The 18,256-nt window shown below is 42.0% G+C and overlaps 1 protein-coding gene across 1 annotated transcript in view; it reads right to left on the minus strand.

The window, feature by feature from the left end:
• Positions 1-1,825: 1,825 nt before the first annotated feature.
• Positions 1,826-18,256, minus strand: part of CLNK (cytokine dependent hematopoietic cell linker) — a 204,223-nt gene continuing 187,792 nt past the window's right edge. Inside the window, exons 17-19 of the mRNA XM_027545041.1 lie at positions 17,503-17,580; positions 13,110-13,265; positions 1,826-2,646 (exon numbers count right to left, since the gene is read on the minus strand). Of these exons, the coding sequence (XP_027400842.1) occupies positions 2,500-2,646; positions 13,110-13,265; positions 17,503-17,580 (381 nt within the window). The 3' untranslated portion in view covers positions 1,826-2,499. The remainder of the gene's footprint in view (positions 2,647-13,109; positions 13,266-17,502; positions 17,581-18,256) is intronic.

Here is an 18,256-nt window from a genome sequence, read left to right on the forward strand (position 1 = left end):
TGGATAAGAATACCTGCCCTTGCCTTCTTTACAAACTGTTGTAAGAATAAAGTACCTTTGACATTTATATATTCTTATTCTCTAGTCATCTACTACAAGCAAAATGTCCTTATTACAATCAACACTGAAAATCAGAATGTCACTGTGGCAGGCATGGAGGTGAGCCCCTTGAATTGCTCTTGGAAGAACTTGCTGATCAAAAGTTATTTGTTGGCCTCTAGTGATAGCACCTTCTGGGTCTCCCAGAGCATGTGAAGGTCGTGTTTTCCTGGGTAGCCTCTGGCCATGACTTAGCATGGTGTTGACTAAGACATGGCCATTTCTGCACAACACAGGCTCTGTCCTCTGTGGGCAGTCTTTGCTCTGATCTTGCCAATGAGCTGACCAAGCCCCTCCCAGAGCTGCATTTCAATCTGATGCCTTTTCTTGCCATTCCTCTCTTCTTCCCTTATCCTCTCACAGGTATCAGACCTCCATCATAGCCTGAAGTCTCTCCTACCTACTCCTGTTCCTCCTCCTTTCAATCTCTCTTAGTCATTATCTCCAACAAATGTTTGCACATCTAACTTCTATCTTGGCATCTGAGTTCTGGAAGACTCAACTAGCATGGTCCCTTAATCCCACTTCTTTGAAGCAACTTCTGTCACTACTAAGAAAGCTATTTCTTTCCAGAAATTTTCATATGTATAAGCCATTGTGAGCATTTTAAGATGGTTCTTCTTTTTTCTTTTAGCTTCATCACATACATTTATGAATAAGAAATAATAAAGGATTTTTAAAAACATAAGCCTATACAATAGCAATCACCACTTGATGTTCTTGGACTTTAATAATAACGCTTGAGGAGACTCCAAAACATTTTTTGAGAACACAGCATGGAATGGCATGGCCCCAGTAAGAAGTGAATCAGTTATCTGGAATCTTTCAATAGCTTTTCAGGGTGAGGATAAGATTCTTTCTGCCCCCAAGCCTCTGTCCTCTCTGCAGAGTCTGTTTCCATGCTCCCCAGGAAATGTCACTTGCATTGTTTCCTTTGATATCTCTTACCTTCTCATTCTTTCTGGCTTTACTTCTGCTTTAAAACTAAACTACAGTTACATAAATATTCCATGTATTTCACATGTAGGTTTTGAAAACTTTTGAAGTTCATGGTGTTCTATTAATTTCAATCAGCACTCTTTCTTTTTTTTTAATAAACTTTACGCCACTACAAGAGTTTATTTATATATTTTAACATGAATAAATCTGCATTTTCAAAGTGTTCCTGTCTCTTTTAAAATTTTCAACCTGATTATAAAATTGCCTAGGGCAGAGAGTGTACCTGGGGAGATATGTTTGGATGAAACTAGGCAAAACGATAATAAAAATCTGGGATCTCTTATATTGAGTAACATCAATGATGTCTTTGAGCCTATTTCTTCATCTGTGTTATGAAACAGGAATGAAATGTAATCCTTTTAGTATTGAGAGGGGAACTATATCATGCTATGTACAAAGTTCCTGTAAGACACTGGCACTAATTTGAGAACAGTTCTTTCCCTTTGAATGGAAGTCCACAATCCAAATTATAAAAATTCTACTTTCCTTCAGCCTTTCCCTTACTCCCTTACTGTGAATTTGTTAATTCCATTGGGCTTAAAGCTACTCTAAACAGAGTAGACTGGTAATGGTACTGTGGTCATTTCATACCTGTATGCATCAGTCACTCAGCTGTGTCTGACTCTTCGTGACCCCACAGACTTGCTCTGTCCATGGAATTCTCCAGGCAAGAATACTGGAGTGGGTTGCCAATTTCCTCCTCCAGGGGATCTTCCTGACCCAGGGATCGAACCCATGTGTCCTGTGTCTCCTGCACTGCAGGAGGATTCTTTACCTGTTGAGCTGTGCGGAAAGCCATTTCACACCATACTAAAAACATTTCTGATTTCTGTCCTTCGAGTGGTATTCACAAGTGATCTGTTTTTTCATACCACATCCTTCCCTATAATTTCTAGAATTACAAATAAAGGAGAGCTAACATTCACCTACATCTTTAACATAAGGAGTCATAAAGACATTCTGAATTCACAAGTCCAAACAGTTTTGAAATCAAGAGGACAGCAGCAGGTACTAGAAGGATCATAGATTTGGGGACTCTCACCCAGACTTGTCAAGTGCCAGTTGCAAACCCTGAAGCGATAGCTTCTTCTAACCTTGGTTGCTTATCTGTAACATGAGCATAATGACCGTGTTTGTAGTTCTTTTCTTTGGAAGATATTTTTTAAAAACCAGTTTTTTTTAATTTTTTGCATCCATCTTATACATGTTCCTTCTGTGATGTGAGCTTTCAAAACCATGTTGATTTTCCAGTTTCCATGATAGAATGTTTTTTTTTTTTTTTTTTTCTACAAAATGAAAGAAGAAATCCCTTGAAGTCACAGAAAATAATCTTTTTTGAAACAAAGGAAAAAATGACAGAAGCACTGGATCCACTGATCTGAAGATGAAACAATGAGTAGGCTACCTAGGTGAGAAGTGTCTGTTGACAGGGAGGGCCTGAGTTAGGTAACACTGCTCCCTGTGGGTCCCAGTTTTATCTTTCCCGTCAATAAGTATAATAGGAAAATACTTGTAGTGTTCAATGATGGCTTCCACCGAGTCAAACTTCTGAAACACAGAAGAGAAAGTTAGTGAAAATTTAGGACCTTTGTGTGTGTAGGTTAAAGCACAGCCTAAGATGCTTCATTTTACTTAGGAAAGAGGGTAACTCATTTGACTTTTTTTTTTTTTTTTAGATTGTAAAGGTATATCAGGAAGTGATTTAAAAAAATTATTGGAGTATAGTTGACTTAGAATATAGTTGATTGGAGTATAGGAGATAAAGATCTTAATGCTGGGAAAGATTGAAAGCAAAAGCAGATTGGGGCAACAGAGGGTACAGTGGTTAGATAGCATCTCTGACTCAATGGACGTGAATCTGAGCAAACTCCAGGAGATAGGGGAGGACAGAGGAGACTGGCATGCTATAGTCCATGGGGTTGCAGAGTTGGACATGACTGAGCGACTGAGTAATAACAATGATAACAACAAACAGTTGATTTACAATGCTGTATAAGCCTCAGGTATACATCAAAGTGAATCAGTTATACATACACGTATATCCATTCTTTTAGATTCTTTCCCCATATAGGTCATTATGGAGGATTGAGTAGAGTTCCCTGTGCTCTGCAGTGCATCCTCATTAGTTATGTATTTTATATATAGTAGTGTGTATGTGTTAACTCCAGTCTTCCAGTTCATCCCTCCCCTCTCACATTTTCCCCCTGGAGAAAGTTGATTTTTTTTTTAAAGGATGTGGCAAAGAAGCTCTTGAATGATAAATGGTAAGATTAAGGTAAGGAGGGTGACCAGAAGTGAGCCCTCCACAGTTCTCGAAGCTTCCCACCCATGGACTGTTCACCAGAATCAGGTCACACTGGTCAGTTTCCACTCTGGCGTTGTGTTCCTATGATAAGCAGTTCAAATGGGTTAATTACACTGCAGTCAGCCATGAAGACTCCCTGGTGCCTCCCTTACCTGTCCCCCAACTGTGACAAATTAAAATGTGGATGATCACGTCTTGACTTCACTTTGTAAATTGATGGGAACATCTGCAGTGAAGCCTCTCTCCTGTACACCCCTCTTGTTCTGATGCATTCTAGACTAATCAGGAAGAATACTGATGACCACAGGGCTTGGCCTGGTAGTTCTTGGCCAATTTAGTGTTCTTACCTGGATTTCTTATGCAATAAACAGGTAATAGCAGAATGTTACACTTTTATGTTTCTAGAGATATACAGATAAAGTGATGGGGTGACTTAATGGAAGGGAAGGTGGTTTCAAATATAGAGGAATCAGGAAGTGCTTTGTGGAAGATACAGACTTGAGATGGGCTATACAGTGTGGGTGAGTTAAGTGGACAAGGTGGATTTAAAGATACTGAGAGCAGAGGAAGACCTGTGTGCAAAGACAGGTGTTGAGCACGTGTGAACAAAGACAGGAATTCCTGCCTTCTGTAACTTTTTGTGAAGTGAGCAGGGCAGGAATGGACCTTCCCTGAAGAGCCAAGGAAACTAGCTCAGAGTGGGAAGCAACTTCCTCAGAGGTCACACAGCTGGGGGCAGGACCAGGAATGCAAACTGGTTTTTCTGGATGTGTATGAGTTTCTTCCTTGATGCAACTTTACCTATGGCCTGTGAACCCAGTGTTCCAACAGAGCTGAGTCCAGATGGTGCAGCGTGAAGGAGGGACCTGTGTTGGGGACGACTTTGATTCTCTTGGGCTTCCCTGGTGGCTCAGACGGTAAAGGATCTGCCTGCAATGTGGGAGACCCAGTTTTGATCCCTGTGTTGGGAAGATCCTCTGAAAAAAGGAATGGCTAAGCGACTAACACTTTTGATTCTCTCTAGTTTTGCACATCCTCCCTCTGCCCAGCACAGGAATGTTTGCAGGCCTGAGGGACATTCAAGAGGGAATGAGATTGTCAAGGTCTCTGTCCTCATGGAGACTCATGCATTGCATTCAGGTGGGGGCGGATGGAAAAAAAATTCCCTCTCCAAATAGATCTTTTCATGTAGGGATAAAGTGCTGTGGAAATAATCTCCAGACTTGAATTTTTGTCAACATTACAAAGCCATTACTTACATTCAAATTCTGTTGGAGATTGGTATAGATGTCTAGTATTTTGGTTCCATATTATAAGAATATCTTGGCATGAATACATTCTTATTTCTTATATGTATTTACAGAGATAATCTATTCCCCTATTTTGGCTCTTTTTCCTCTGGAATTAATCTTTAGAGGGAAAAATGCCTGCTTTGTAGTCTCACTCCTATTTTCTCTAGGATAGTCCCAATATAATGAATTCAATACTAATTATTTATAATCCACTCCATGGATGATATTTGCTATGAAATTGTAGTTTTAACAAGTAGAAGGAAGCAAGCTGGGCAGACGTAGTAAGTTATTCTGTCATCTCTTATTACTGACTTCCAGAGATAGGCCAACAACTGACATATTACTCTAAAGATAATTTTTAGAAAGATTATAATTAAGCTCTTAAAACTTTTATATTAAATTCCCTTTTTCAGGAGGACGGTAAATACCATCCTAATATTAGATATTAAAATTTGTTTAAACCTTTGGCAGTTGCCCTAAATACCAACCATAGGCAATGTTTCTCTGCCAGAAAGGTTAACCATTCTGTTTGGATCCACACATGGGAATAATAGAAGAGAAGAGAAAAAGAGGAAGAGAGAGAGAGATGCAAAGAGAGAACAAAGAGAAACAGACACGAAAAGTGAAAAAATCAACTCATTGATTAATTATCTCTGTTTCTTAGTCTTTAAACTTTATCAAGTAAACGTTTATCATAATTTTCAGCAATTTATTACAAGCGTTTGAGATCACTTCTTTTTACTAGACTCCACAGCAATGTCGACAGATGTGAGTTCTAAAACTTGGCAGCAAGTAGAGCTCTGAAGGTTATTAACAAGTAGGTAGCTCACTGGTGGGTCCAGGGCCAGTGTTCTATCAGCTGCTAAATATTTCAAATCTTAGCCCTGCTTAGGCACAGGCATTGATGGGTACAGACTAACAGAGTATTCCCCTGGATGGCAGAGACCCGTCTTCCTCTGCTCTCTGTCCCCAGAGTGAAGCATCAGATCTAGCATAACGTAGGCATAAAATAAGGCGTGGCCCAATACTGAACAAATGAGAGATGTGGGCTGAAAAGTGGGCTCCATGAGATATCCTGTGTCCTAGTTCCTGGAATCTGTGAATGTTTCTAAGCAAAAGAGTATTACTTAGCATGACAAAAGTTGGGACTATGTTAAGGATCTTGAGAGGAAGGTCTTTAACAAAAATTAATTATTTTTGGCTTTCCTAGGTCTGTATTGCTGCACACAGCCTTTCTCGAGTTGTGGTGAGTGGGACTGCTCTCTAGTTACCCTGTGCTGGCTTCTCTTTGCAGTGACTTCTTTTGTTGTGGAGTATGGGGTCTGGGGGTGTGGGCTTTAATAGTTGCAACTCTTGAGTTTGGTTTCCCCTTGGCATGTAGAATCTTCCCGGACCAGGGATTGAACCCATGTCCCCTGCATTGGCAGGAGGATGTTTAACCACTGGACCACCAGGGAAGTCCTGAGAGGAAGACCTCAAGAGAGGAGTTCAACCTAGGCTATCCCTAAAAGCAATCACACGTATTCCCATAAGATAGAAACAGACGAAGAGTCACTTGGAGAAGATGAGGAGGCAATGTGACATCAGAGGCAGTGATCAGAGTGATGGGGCCACCAGCCAAGGAAGCCAAGGTATGCTGACAACCGCCAAAAGCTGGAAGAGGCAGAAAGGATCTTCCCCTAGAGCCTCCAGAAGAAGCATAACCTGCCAATACCTTGGTTGCAGAATTGTAGACTTTGGAGCTTCGAAAGAATACATATTTGTTGTTTTATGCTACCAATTTTGTGGACTTTTGTTACAGCAGCCACAGGAAGCTCCAGATGCTCCCTAAATCTAAATTCAGACATGAATTTCTGGTCACATGGCTAACAGAATTACCCAACTTTATAATATGCTGCAACTTGGACCTTCCTAGGCTCATTCTTTGCAGGCCTATGTGGATTTGCTTACCTTCTGTGCTTGTGACAGGTGTCGACAAGCTGTGCCTTCCCAGGGGACCAGACCAGGCTGCTGCAACTGTTATGGCCCTTTGTGAGCTTTTCATTCAAACCCAGGGCACACAGATCCAGTGAAAGGACTTTAGGGAATCATTGAAGGCAGAAGTGGTACTTACTAACCACCTGCCTCCCTCTATGTGTCTAGAACCCTGTTTACATCATCTCATCTTACTCTCAAAATAGCTCCCATGTTAGAGGTGACCCTGCACTGTATGCACAGTCAAATTCTACAGTTTGCAAAACAGCCAGCAAGCCACAGGAAATCAAAATGATCCTTGAAAACCCTGTGCCTCATTACGGTTCTCCTGCAGAGTCAGCTAAGATGCTACTTTATTCAAGCACCAGATAAAATAGCTAGTAGCTGATTTTCATTGAGCAAAGCCTGGCTGCAGGAAATTCTTTCATCTTTTCTTAGCAATGGGAGATTCCTCCTTCTAAAGGCAAAGGGCTCAACAGAACGATGAAAAATGTGGTGGAACTGAGAGCAATCTAGGTCATCCCCCTCTACACCAGGGCATAGCTCATTCAGAAGAGAGGCAGGAAGAACCACCTGTAAATTGTGATTCTTCACCCAGCATCTGGCTCACACTAAGCTCCAGGTAGGTGTTAACTAATTTTCAACTGAAGTTCTAGGTTATTTTCAAATGGGTTGGGGATCATTTGCATTTGTTATGATGCTGTCTGAGGCTATGTGAGAAAGGCAATATTTTTGCAGATTATATTGAACCCCAGCTGTGTCTGTGCGTCCTGGTTCCCAGGTGGTTCAGTGGTAAAGAATCTGCCTGCCAAATGCAGGAGATGTGGATTTGATCCCTGGGTGGGGAAGATCCCCAGAGAAGGAAATGGCAAAACACTCCAATATTCTTGCCTGGAAAATCCCATGGACAGAGGAGCCTAAAGGGCTACAGTCCATGGGGTTGAAAATAGTGGGACAGTGACTGTGCAATTTAGTACGAATGCACGCACATGTCTGTGGGCCAGTGACTTCACGCTTCTGGGCCTCAGTTTCCCTGTCGGTTAGATGGTGATATTGATAGCACCTACCTTAAGGGTTGCTATGAGGATCAAATCGATCAAGTTAATTAATAATTGTTAACTGCACAGTATAGTGTCTGTGCATAATAAATGATGTAAGTGTGAAATAGACATGAAAAGGAGACTCTTGCATGGGAGATGCATGAGAGGAGAAAATTCCATAATAAACCAAAAAGAGTCCTCTTAAGCATTTGCATTTTTTTTTAGGTTATACAAATGAAAATTTATATAAATTGAGGGAAACATCTCAAAATATAAGATTCTAGGCCTAAAAGTACTATAAATATTGTAAAAATCTAGGAAAATGATATATTATGCTGATTTTATTTAATTATTTTTTACTGAAGTATAGTTGATTTACAATGTTTCAGGTGTACAGAAAAATGAGTCAGTTATACTGGCTTGGCCATAAATTTCATTTGGGTTTTTCCATAGATGGGATAGAAAAACCTGAACGAACTTTTTGGCCAACCCAACGCATTTGAATTCTTAAGGGGTCCTTGGTACCGATAATTAGAGCTGTTCATCTGAAAGCTGATGGTCTAATCCAAGGGTGGTCAGGATGACAACTGTTCACCTGCTGAGGCCGGCAGTGAACTGGCTGGCAACCTGATTCAACACTAGGGGGAAGTTATCGTAGGGTCATTGTTTCCTCTTTCACAGGCAGACCAAAGTATAGCTTGAAAAAAGCTGTAACCTCTTTACAGCTTGGTTTCCTCACTGGTAAAAGGGGTTCAATAACGCATCCTTTCCAGAGTGTTTTCAAAGGCGAGAGCAAATGAAAACAGCAGCTCAGAGAGAGCCCAGCACATTTCAGGGAACGTGATTTCCATTTCTTGTATTCTCTGAGGAAAAGGAATCCCAAGCACCTAAAGTCAGAGTCAGATAAGCCTTTTTTTTTTTTTGTAAATGAGAAATTCTGTGAGCTGGCAGAAGACACAGAAGAATAAAGGGAAATTGAGCTGGGAAATCCCATTAACCATAGGTATCTGGACCCAGAGGCTTCCCAGATGGTACAGTGGTGTAGAATCTTGTGTCTGCCTGCCAGTACAGGAGACACAAGAGACGTGGGTTCAATCCCTGGCTCAAGAAGATGCTCTGGAGTAGGAAATGAAAACTCACTCCAGTATTCCTGCCTGGGAAACTCCATGGACAGAGGAGCCTAGTGGGCTATACAGTCCCTAAGGTCACAAAGAGTCAGACTTGACTAAGCAGGCATGCACTGTCTGGACCTAAGGGGAACTATGTCCTAGTTATCACCATGACCCAGTCAGAATAATAACAAAATAATAATGACGAACATTTATTGACATGTCACAGGTAGTGTTCTTAGTGTTTGACATTCATTAACTCACTAATCCTCATCACAAAAGGAAATCGTTGCAACTCCTCTTTGTAGTTCTGCTGTAACCCTTTGTTTTTGTTGTTCAGTCGCTAAGTCATGTCCGACTCTGGGACCCCATGGAATGCAGCATGCCAGTTTCCTCTGTCTTCCACTATCTCCAGGAGTTTGCTCAAATTCAAGTTCATTGAGTCAATGATGCCATCTAACCATCTCATCCTCTGCCACCCCCTTCTCCTTTTGCCTTCAGTCTTTCCCAGCATCAGGGTTTTTTGTTTTTTGTTTTTGCAGTGAATCAGCTGGTCAAAGTATTGGAGCTTCAGCTTTAGCCTCAGTCCTTCCAATGAATATTCAGGGTTGGTTTCCTTTAGGATTGACTGGTTTGATCTCCAGTAGTAGTAGTAGTAGTACTGAGTAGTAGTCTGAGAAACTCTCAAGAGTCTTCTCCAGCAGCACAGTTTAAAAGCATCAATTCTCTGGCACTCAGCCTTTATGATCCAGCTCTCACATCTGTACATGACTACTGGAAAAACCATAGCTTTGAGTGTACAGACTTTTGTCAGCAAAGTGATGTCCCTCTATTTATTATGCTGTCTAGATTTGTCATAACTTTCCTTCCAAGGAACAAGCATCTTTTAATGTCATGGCTGCAGTGACCGTCTGCAGGGATTTTGGAGCCTGAGAAAATAAAATCCGTTACTCTTGCCACTTTTTCCCCTTCTATTTGCCATGAAGTGATGGAGCCAAATACCATGATCTTAGTCTTTTCAATGTTGAGTTTCAAGCCAGCTTTTTCACTCTCCTCTTTTACCCTCATCAAGAGGCTCTTTAGTTCCTCTTCACTTTCTGCCATTAAAGTGGTGTCATCTGCAAATCTGAGGTTGTTGATATTTCTCCTGGCAATCTTGATTCCAGCTTGTGCTTCATCCAGCCCAGCGTTTCTCATGATGTACTTGCATATAAGTTAAACAACCAGGGTGACAATATAAAGCCTTGTCATACTCCTTTCCCAACTTTGAAGCAGTCAGTTGTTTCATATCTGGTTCTAAGTGTTGCTTCTTGACCTTCATACAGATTTCTCAGGAGACAGGTAAGGTGCTCTGGTATACCCATGAATTTTCCTCAGTTCATTGTGAGCTACACAGTCAAAAGCTTTCACGTAGTCAATGAAGCAGATGTTTTTCTGGAACTCCTTTGCTTTCTCCATGATCTATTGAATGTTGGCAGTGTAACCTTTTGATCCCTTTCTTACTTGGCAATATTTGGAAGATTTATTTATGTATTAATTTATTTATTCACTCATGTTCTCCTTTATGCCGAAACTTTCCCAGGCTGGAGCAGAGTCTGGTGAACTGACCCCACGGTGGCCTGGCCAGTGCTGACTACCCTCTCCAGCCACGTGTGATTCTCAGAAAAGGACTCTGGGTCAGGCCCTGGGTTTAAGCTGGGATGTCCACACTCGTGCCTTCCTGAAGCATTTTGGCAGCCTTGGCAACAGTCGTTTTGGTATCTATTGAAGAACAATAGGTGTCTGTGTGACAGTTCTGGTTTCCTACTGTGCCAGTCTTCTTGGGCCTCCACAACAAAGTACCACCCACTAGGGTGGTAGGGAACTTAAATGATGGAAATTAATTTTCTCACAGACCTGGAGGTCAGAATTCCAAGATCAAGATGTTGGCAGGGTTGGTTCCTTCTAAGGCCTCTCTCCTTGGCTTGAAAATGTCCCCTTTCTCTCTGTGACCGCATATCTGTGTGTGTCTATATCCTAATCTCCTCTTCTCATGAGGACACCAGGCCCATGCGGTCAAAGGCCACTCTAAGGACCTCGCTTTATCTTAGTCACCTCTGTAAAGACCTCATCTCTAGGGGACTTCCTTGGTGGTCCAGTGGTTAAGAACCCTCCTTGCAATGCAGGGGACGTGGGTTTGATCCCTGGTCAGGGGATAAGAAGCGACTTAGCACGCATGCATACAGGATACTAAGATCCCACATGCCATGGGGCAGCTGTGCCCGATGACCACAGCTCCTGAGTCTGCATGTGCTGGAGCCCATGTGCCCCAACTAGAGTCCATGTGCTGCAACGAAAGATCCCACAGGCCTCAACTAAGGCCTGATGCAGCCAAAATAAATAAAACAAAAACAAACAAAAAGACCCTGTCTGCAAATACAGTCATATTCTGAGGTGCTGGGGGCTAGAATTTTCACATAGGAATTTGGGAGGGGGCTACAATTTAGGCCATAACATACACCAGCAGATAAACAGAGGGGGCACATGAGAATCACTGAATTACAGAAGTCCAGACTTGCAAAGAACATTTACATTTGAAGAACCTAAAGCCCAGAGAAACAGTGGAAATAGTAGCTGACTTTATTTTTTTGGGCTCCAAAATCACTGCAGATGGTGATTGCAGCCATGAAATTAAAAGACGCTTACTCCTTGGAAGGAAAGTTATGACCAACCTAGACAGCATATTAAAAAGTAGAGACATTACTTTGTCAACAAAGGTCCATCTAGTCAAAGCTATGGTTTTTCCAGTGGTCATGAATGGATGTGAGTTGGCCTGTGAAGAAAGCTGAATGCCGAAGAATTGATGCTTTTGAATTGTGGTTTTGGAGAAGACTCTTGAGAATCCCTTGGACTGCAAGAAGATGCAACCAGTCCATCCTAAAAGAGATCAGTCCTGAGTGTTCATTGGAAGGACTGATATTGAAGCTGAAACTCCAATACTTTGGCCACATGATGCAAAGAGCTGACTCATGGGAAAAGACCCTGATGCTGGGAAAGACTGAGGGCAGGAGGAGAAGGGGATGACAGAGGATGAGATGGTTAGATGGCATCACCGACTCAATGGACATGAGTTTGAGTGGACTCCGGGAGTTGGTGATAGACAGAGGCCTGGCGTGCTGCAGTTCATGGGCTCACAAAGAGTCGGACAAGACTGAGCGACTGAACTGAACTGAAAGCCCAGAGAAGTGAAGTGACTGGCCTGAGTTCACACACATAGAAAATGGTGATAGAATTTGAACCCTATCTCGCCTTCTCTTTCCTCCCTCCCTCCCTCCTTCCTACTTTCCTTCTAGAAGAGTTGAAAGAACAACTTCTCTTTGCCCTCTCACCACCTGTGCATCTCTAGCCCTTGACTTAATTTTCTAAGCTTCAGTTTCCCTACATCTAAGATAGGAACCACTGTTCTATCAAAGAGCTGTTGAGGGTTAAAATAAGATAATGCAGACAGACCAGGCCTAGCATAAACACAGCAGAAATCAATCTCCTTTCCCTTTTCTCTCTGATCTATTTATTCAGTTATTAATGAATGCTTTAATCGAGTCATTCTTGGACCAAGCTGCCTCTCAGCAGACGTGTACCGAGGTTGGTCACGCTCAGCATAGCACTGGATGCAGTGACTGAGCCCACGATCAATGTGGGGACACACACCTACCCATTCCTAATGCCAGTACTGCCGATGTCACCAGAAATGGCTGCAGTAAAATTCAGCGCTGGTGGGGGAAAGGAGTGTGGCATTAACATGGGTCTCAGGCAAGGCTTCCTGGCAGGCAGGATGGAGATGTGTGTTACAGAATGAGTTTTCTTCAACGGGCCAAGCAGGAGAGAGGGTGCATGGAAAGGTCAGGATTGGCTGCAGGTCCTGTGAGCTAAGACACGGACGAGGATGCTTGTGGAAGGGGCTGGAAGGATTAGATTACATTCTGTACCTCCAGGGTGGCTCTTCTCTGATCTGCAGTCGTGGGGATTTGGGAGTGGCTCAGCCAGCATCTCCAAAGTGAAGTCGCTCAGTTGTGTCCAAATCTTTGCGACCCTATGGACTGCAGCCCACCAGGCTCCTCCATCCATGGGATTTTCCAGGCAAGAATACTGGAGTGGGTTGCCATTTCCTTCTCCAGGGATCGAACCTGGGTCTCCCACGTTGAAGGCAGATTCTTTCCAGCCTGATCCACTAGAGAATCCCTGTGAACTCCTTCAAAGCTCCCCTTATTGCTGTCCTTTGGTTGCAAAAGGGAAGCCATTGGGTTATACCCACCTCATCTCCTCTGAGCCCCGTCCCCAGGGCAAACTGCTGATTCCTCTCCAAGAAGCGGATTTTCACATTGTAGACTTTGTTCCCATAAAACACCACCAACACATAGGGCTCCGCCCTGGATTTTGCAGAGCAATCTCGGACCAAGAAGGTGCCATCCTGAAGCAAAAGGAAGAACAATGATCCTTCCAGCCCCAGCACAATGATCTTCATAACCAGGATCCACCCTCCCAACAGGCACAGCAGTGAAGCCTGTGTGCCTGAGATCCCCAAGAAGCTTTAGTTTTTGGCAAGCCAGTTCTTTATTCAATTTAATTCAGTAGGTGTTTACTGAGGGTTACAATCCTAAAGGAAATCAACCCTGGATATTCATTGGAAGGACTGATGCTGAAGCTGAAGCCGCAATACTTTGGCCACCTGATGCAAACTGCTAACTCATTGGAAAAGACCCTGATGCTGGTAAAGATTGAGGGCAGGAGGAGAAGGGGGTGACAGAGGATGAGAGGGTTGGATGGCATCATTGACTTGATGGACATGAGTTTGAGCAAACTCCAGGAGATAGTGAAGGACAAGAAAGCCTGGAGTGCTGCAGTCTGTGGTGTCACAAAGAGACACGGCTGAGTGACCGAACAGCAACATGTCTAGGGGTTCTTGTTATTTTGTGAAAAGTGCACTGTTCAGATCACAACACCCTCCTCTTCCAAATCTTCCAATATCCCCCGCTGTCCTCAGTGCCATGCCTACAACTATAAAATGATGTTCATGGACCAAGGTACCAGACTCTCCTGCAGTTTTATCTTGGTCACTCCTGCAGCCTCCAGCCCTGGGATGATGGTGCTGGTCAAGCTACCATTTCCCAGGGGCACCATCTTGCTTTCAGGTTCTTAGCATTTGCACAAGCCACCCCCTCTGACTTCCCTTTCCTCCCCCCTCTGGGGCTGCTTTCCACCATCTGCCAGGGTTCATGTGTTTCCTGTTCTGTTAATGTTCAGGGTATTATTCTAGAGACAGTAGGAACACTGCAGGCTTTGAGTAGGAGAGGATTTGAGCATTGACGTTGATCCTCCTCATGGGGAGTGGCTTCAGTCACTGATGTCGAAGTAAGTGGAAAGACTTTATGAAGGAGAAATAGAAAATAGAGCATGGGATGAGGTGACAGGAAGTGCAGGGCAAAGAAGAGGAGACAAAAAACGTTCCAAGTTGATGTCTCAGAGATGGAGTGAAACTCAGAAGCTTCAGTGTCACAGAAGCCAAGGGGGGACAGCAGAGGTTTCCAAAAGAAAGCCAACAATGTGAAATGGTCTGAAGGCTGTAACTAGACAAGCTATAAATATAATATCAAATAATCAGGCACACCCTGGGGAGTAGCTCAGGATGAAGATCTGGTCATAAAAGGCTAAGAAATGGAGCAATCTTCCTGAACAGGTACACATATAAGGCTTAGTTCTGTGGTTACATCATGTCAGTTATATGAGGAAAAATACTGAAAAATCTTTAACTGTAATTTCATTGATTCTTGGATATGTAGTTATAAATATGTAGAGTAGATCTAGTTAAGTATGTATAGTACTATGCATTCTTTATGTGATAGGTATTGTATATGATAATTTATATTTGTAATTATCTCCTCTATTGACTATATTTCATTTCTATATGTTTATATATATTATATACATGCATATATAATAATGATTATAATACTCTACAATAACACTATAAATATATTAAATTTATAAATAATACTATAAAACTATAGTGATGTCATGATGATGCTGGCAGCTAAGGTTTACTGAAAACTGCTCTCAAGATGCCAAGCACTTTATACACATTTTATTTGATCCTTATGTAAGGTTTGAGGAGGTATTTTATCCCCATTTTACAGGTAAGGGAATTAGGTTATAATTATCTAAGTGGATCCCCTGACACATCACAGCTAATCAGCGGAATACCAAAAAGCCAAGGCCACATTCTTGCTATAAATACACCAATCTCCAAGTGCATAAAGTGAATTTAAGGAATTTTCTGGAACCTGTTCTGCCAAAAATATTCAGCCATAATTAAAGCCTTAAGACTCAAGCACAGAACATTGCCAAAGATTAGAAAGTGAGAAGGCCAAGACATGTGGCTGGTTTGGGGGTTTATCATTTAACACTCTGCAATGAGTTTGTCACAGTGAATTTGGGCAACCCTGTAATTTGAATTAAATTATCTTACATAAATGGGAAACATGTTTTGACAAAACTGAGACAAACCAAATAGGAAAATATGAAGTCATTCAACTGAGATTCTGTTTTCTCAATGCTTTTTGGGAAACAGGCACACAGAAAGGGAGGGAAGGGAGCCTTGAAAGTGCCCAAATGTAGTGGGAAGGACATTATATGGCATGTACATTGCCCTTCTAGCACCATCCACACAAGGGGCTCCTGGAAATAGGTCTTCTAAGAGCTATTTTTCCCTTGAGAAAGAGACTCAGGGAGTGTCATAGTTGATTAGCCAAGAAGAGACAGGGTTGGAGCTGGCACAACCATGGCACCATTAGACGCAGCAGAGGTCAGCCGTGTGTGGGATTCCTCGGGGAGAGGGAAGGGAGAGTCCTTGAGGCAAGCACCGCCCAGCCACCTATGAGTCCTTTGTAGTCCCTTCTAGAAAATAAAGAGCTACAGTGGCTCCTCGAGGCTGCTGTGATCTTTTGAAAACAGCACTGATCTTTAATACAGGTTCTGGCACTTTCTCCACCTTGTAATTGAAACCTTAGCCTCAGTTTCCTTATCTAGAGAATGAGATAGTTTTGCTAATTCCTAATATGTTCAAGATACTTTGTTATCAGATGTATTAATTTCCTACTATTACTATAACAAATTTGAATGAACTCAATAACACACAAATTTATTCTCTTACAGTTCTGGGGATTGAAGTCTGATATGGGACTCACTGGATTTAAATCAAGGTGCCAGCAGGGCTGTGTTCCTTCTAGAGATTCTAGGGGGAGAATGTATTTTCTTGCCTTTTCCAGCTTCTAGAAGCTGCTACCAGTGCTTGCCTCATGGCTGTCTAGGGCTGACTCTGAGCCTCCTGTCTCCCGCTTACGAGGACCCTTGTGATTATTGTCAACCTTCCCTGATAATCCAGAATAATTTCCCTATCTAAAGATTCTGAACTTAATTCCATCTGCAATTTTTTTTTTTCCATATAAGGTGACAGAGACACAGATATTAGGGATTAGAAAGTGGATATATTGTGGTGGGAAGAGCATTATTCTGTTTACCCTAACAACTTATATATACTTAACTTAGTAATTTGATAGCAATATATTATATAATTATATATAATGTGTATTAATAATTTAATTATATCAATTCTGAGAGCTAAGTTTCATTAAAATTTATTGGTGACCTGTCATTTATTCACCCATCTGCTAATTAAATAACTCATTCATTTTTGTATTTCCTCACTCAACAATGACAGTTGTATTGGTTAGCTGAGGATAAGTATTGATATTCCATTGGTCCTGAGAGCCTTCCTGTCACTTCTAAACAATCTATTCTAGTTCTCGGCACACAGTAGAGTTAGTTGCTTAACAACTAGTTTCTGTTTGTGATGATGGTTATAGTAGTGATTTGATCTGATCACAGTTATCCCAAGTCCTCTCTTTTTTTGATCACTGGTAGCTTTGGAAGCATTTGTTTTTTTTCCCCACACATTTCCACTTGTTTTGAAGTTGAGTCTGGTCATGTGGTTCAGTCTGGCCAATGAAATGTGAGCAGAGATGCAGCATGCTATGTTTGAGAGAATGTGTTGAAAACCAGTGTGTGATTGGTGTGAGCATACACTTAGATGGAGCCTCTAGCAGTCTGGGTCTACCCACCCAAACCTGTCTTGAGCATGAAGCTCAAGAAACAGATACAGTTCTGTTATGCCAAGCAACTGAAATCTTGGGGCTGTTTGTTACTACAGCATGATCTATCACATCCTGACTATTTGAGCATTTATCATCCCTGCTATTTCTTAAAGAGGTAAGATGTAAAAAGCCAACTGTACCTTGGGCAGACCTATAGGAAGGACATGAATCTTGAACAAAGCAGAAGGAAAGCACCTTCCATTGCAGCCTCCATTTCTACTCTAGCCTCCACATTTGGTCTCCAAAATAGATCCTTAGGGTTGATTTTACTATTTTCATTTAACAAATAAAGAAACCTGCATTTACAGATGTTTAGGAACTTGAGAAAGTCACACAGCTGATAAGTGCTACAACCAAGTCTCAAATCTAAAACTATTTGAAAACCCATTTTCAGTGACAACCTCCCCAGCAGTGAGAAATTACAACCCGTGACCTATGGGCAGAAAACTCTAGGATGACTACAGAATCAATGCCAACATGCCCTGGAGAAGCCATTACCTTGTTCTCCTTCATTAATGCCTCTTCCACTGCCTGGCGACTGTATTCTCCAATGTACCATTCGTTGTGCTGGACATCCTGCAGTACAGGTGAAACGGTGAATGCTTTAGGGTTAAAGGGAAGGACTGTTAATTAAAGTTTACTTTTGTTCCAGTAGTGCAAATCATGGGGCTTCCCAGGTGGCTCAGTGGTAAAGAACCTGCCTGCCAATCAGGAGATGCCAGCGACGTGGTTTCTATCCCTGGGTTGGGAAGAGCCCCTAGAGTAGGAAATGGTAACCCACTCCAGTATTGTCTGGAAAATTCCACGGACAGAGGACAGTCGGATATGACTGAGTGACGGAACACAGTCATATCAGTGACTGATCACAGTTGAATTTATAGCAAATATGCAGTAAAAAACTGCCTATCCTTGCTCTTGAGATGGACACAGACAAAGTAACAGCAGTTTAGGAATTATAAAATTGACATAACAGATCTGTCATTGAAAGTAACCAGAAACGTTACTCCATCTACTGAGAAAGGTGTCTTGGCACCAAACTCGAAATGGATAACAAACCTTTTATCATCAATGCTTTCTGAACCTGCACCTGCTGAAGCTTATTGAGGTGAGTGTATGTTATTTTTGACCCCTACGAGGCCCTAGTCACCATAAAAATAGCAGGGGAGGGAAAGATAGGTGTAGATTGAGAGCATCTTTAAAACTTTTTTTAAATTAATTTTTAAATTTTTATTAAAAATTTTTTTTATTCATT

Source organism: Bos indicus x Bos taurus, chromosome 6, assembly GCF_003369695.1.
Source record: "Bos indicus x Bos taurus breed Angus x Brahman F1 hybrid chromosome 6, Bos_hybrid_MaternalHap_v2.0, whole genome shotgun sequence".
NCBI classification, from domain to species: domain Eukaryota; kingdom Metazoa; phylum Chordata; class Mammalia; order Artiodactyla; family Bovidae; genus Bos; species Bos indicus x Bos taurus.